Genomic DNA, 2,141 nt, shown 5'->3' on the forward strand with positions numbered 1-2,141 from the left:
TCAAAACTAATAAAGATGATTTTTATATTTCTACGGTCGAGGGCTATATTAGTAAATTCTATGTAATTTAAGATTGAAATAGTGTTGCACATATTATTATCACTGAATTTTTCATGATAATAAAACAGTCATTTTCAGCCATAATTCAACGGGCCATTTCCCATTAAACGAGTCACACAGAAAATTTAACCAACAAATCAAACACTATATTGGGCCGTTAAATGCTCTATGAATGCCCCTTATTACCAATTCAACCACACCCTTATTTTATAAATAATAACCCTCTCAATCTCAACTCCTCTTTGTAGTGCATAGACATCACATCCTCCGCAACCGGAAATCGAAGATGTATGGAACAATGTCCGCTGAGATGACGGTTGATGTACCGGCAACTAAAGCGTGGAAGGTCTACGGCACTCGACAGCTCCCCAAAGTGGCGGAGGAAGCCAACTCCGACTTTATAAGCCGGGTCGACGTCGTCCAAGGGGACGGCGGCGCCGGAACTATTCTCGAGGTCGTTTTCCGTCCAGGTACCACCCACATTCAGTTCAATCAACTTCCACTAGATTTATTTAATTATCCTAACTAATTTAATAGATTAATTGAGTAGGGATGAGAGGGGGAATGAAGTCGTTCAAGGAGAAATTCATAGTGGTGGATAACGAGAAGCGTGTGAAGGAGGCAGAGGTTGTGGAAGGTGGATTTCTGGATCTAGGGTTCACGCTGTATCGTATGAGATTCAATGTGATAGAGGTGGAGGGAAACGAGAAGCAGTGTATAACTCGATCTACGATCGAGTACGAGCTCAAAGAGGAAGCTGCAGCTAATGTTGAAATCGCTTCCATTAAACCTTTCACTGGCCTCATGCTACTCTGTGCTAAGTATTTTCTCCGCAACAATGACAATTGATCAACTATAGCTGCAACAATGACAATTGATCTAATATTAACTTGGGAATGCGTGTTTTACTTTCATGTTTACTAAAATAAATTTCTATCCTCCTACTATATATCTTTGTATTTCATTTTCTCTCTTTTTCCATGCTTTTAATAACAACAATCAATATGAATCTACATATTTTATCAACTCGTAACTATGAAATCTTGAAAAAGCCACCGCAAGAAAATCCTACTCCCTCCGTTAGCTATTAAAAGTCATACTTTATCCGCCACGAATTTTAAAAAATGTTAATAGAAAGTGAATTGAAAAAATTAATGAAATGGGAGTTATACTCTTTGATACACTCGGTTTTGGCACTATTTTTGGGCCTTTATTTGGTCCATTTTGAGTATTGCATGTCCAATAATTGCATATTTTATCTATTTTGGTATTTTGACGTGTTTTGTGAGAAATGTTCAAATTTAAGCCTAAAAAGATAAATAAAAGTCGAAGATGAAAATGTGGAGCATTCAACCTACCCAGCGGACCGTTGGTGGCCAATGATTGCTTAACAAATAGCGGTCCGCTTCGAGAAAGTTGTGCTGAAAATACTAGTTCAACACATAATTGTAACACCCAAAATCAGGGTTTAGTTGGAAAATTCCTTTCTACACATATTTGTCAATTTAGGGTGAAATTCTTATAATTTGTGCACAACACTGAATATTATTTTATATAGAATTGGGGTAACACAAGTATCACGTCAGTAAGACAGAGCAAGAAAATAGAATTAAATCGGAAATTATATAGTGTATACAATAGAAGGGAGAAATGGTCATTTTGCATAAAAGATGCTATATATATATTTTCATATCCAAAAATCTTCGAGAGGCACGATTTTTTTAGGTTTGGAATTTTTTTTTTACTGCAATCAAGACAATTATACATGGAATCATCTAGAAAGAATATGAATGATCGAAATAGTGATATTTGTCATTCACTATTCATAATTAATTAAATAATGTGGCTCTTGCTATAAAATCAAATATAGCTACTAGCCTACTATTCACCCCACTTTGGAGAATCAACCGATTAGTCATCAAAGGAGGAAGAAGAAGTTACCATCTATGAAAGTTTCACTTAATTTGTGTTGACGCTTTGAACCAGTCGAACCAACGTAGGATTATCATGGTAGGGCTCTCATTTATCCTATTTTTCTTATATTTGAAACTTATGATAGGTTATGAGGTAAAACTTTTCTG

At 35.8% G+C, this 2,141-nt stretch overlaps 1 protein-coding gene across 1 annotated transcript; it reads left to right on the forward strand.

The window, feature by feature from the left end:
• Positions 1–272: 272 nt before the first annotated feature.
• On the forward strand, positions 273–1,024 carry LOC121767933 (norbelladine synthase-like). The gene is made up of 2 exons (XM_042164259.1): positions 273–530; positions 611–1,024. The coding sequence occupies exons 1-2, from the start codon at positions 347–349 to the stop codon at positions 907–909; spliced, it is 483 nt and encodes a 160-aa protein (XP_042020193.1). The 5' UTR covers positions 273–346; the 3' UTR covers positions 910–1,024.
• The last annotated feature ends 1,117 nt before the right edge of the window (positions 1,025–2,141 follow it).

The sequence above is a fragment of the Salvia splendens genome, chromosome 15 (assembly GCF_004379255.2).
Source record: "Salvia splendens isolate huo1 chromosome 15, SspV2, whole genome shotgun sequence".
NCBI lineage: Eukaryota > Viridiplantae > Streptophyta > Magnoliopsida > Lamiales > Lamiaceae > Salvia > Salvia splendens.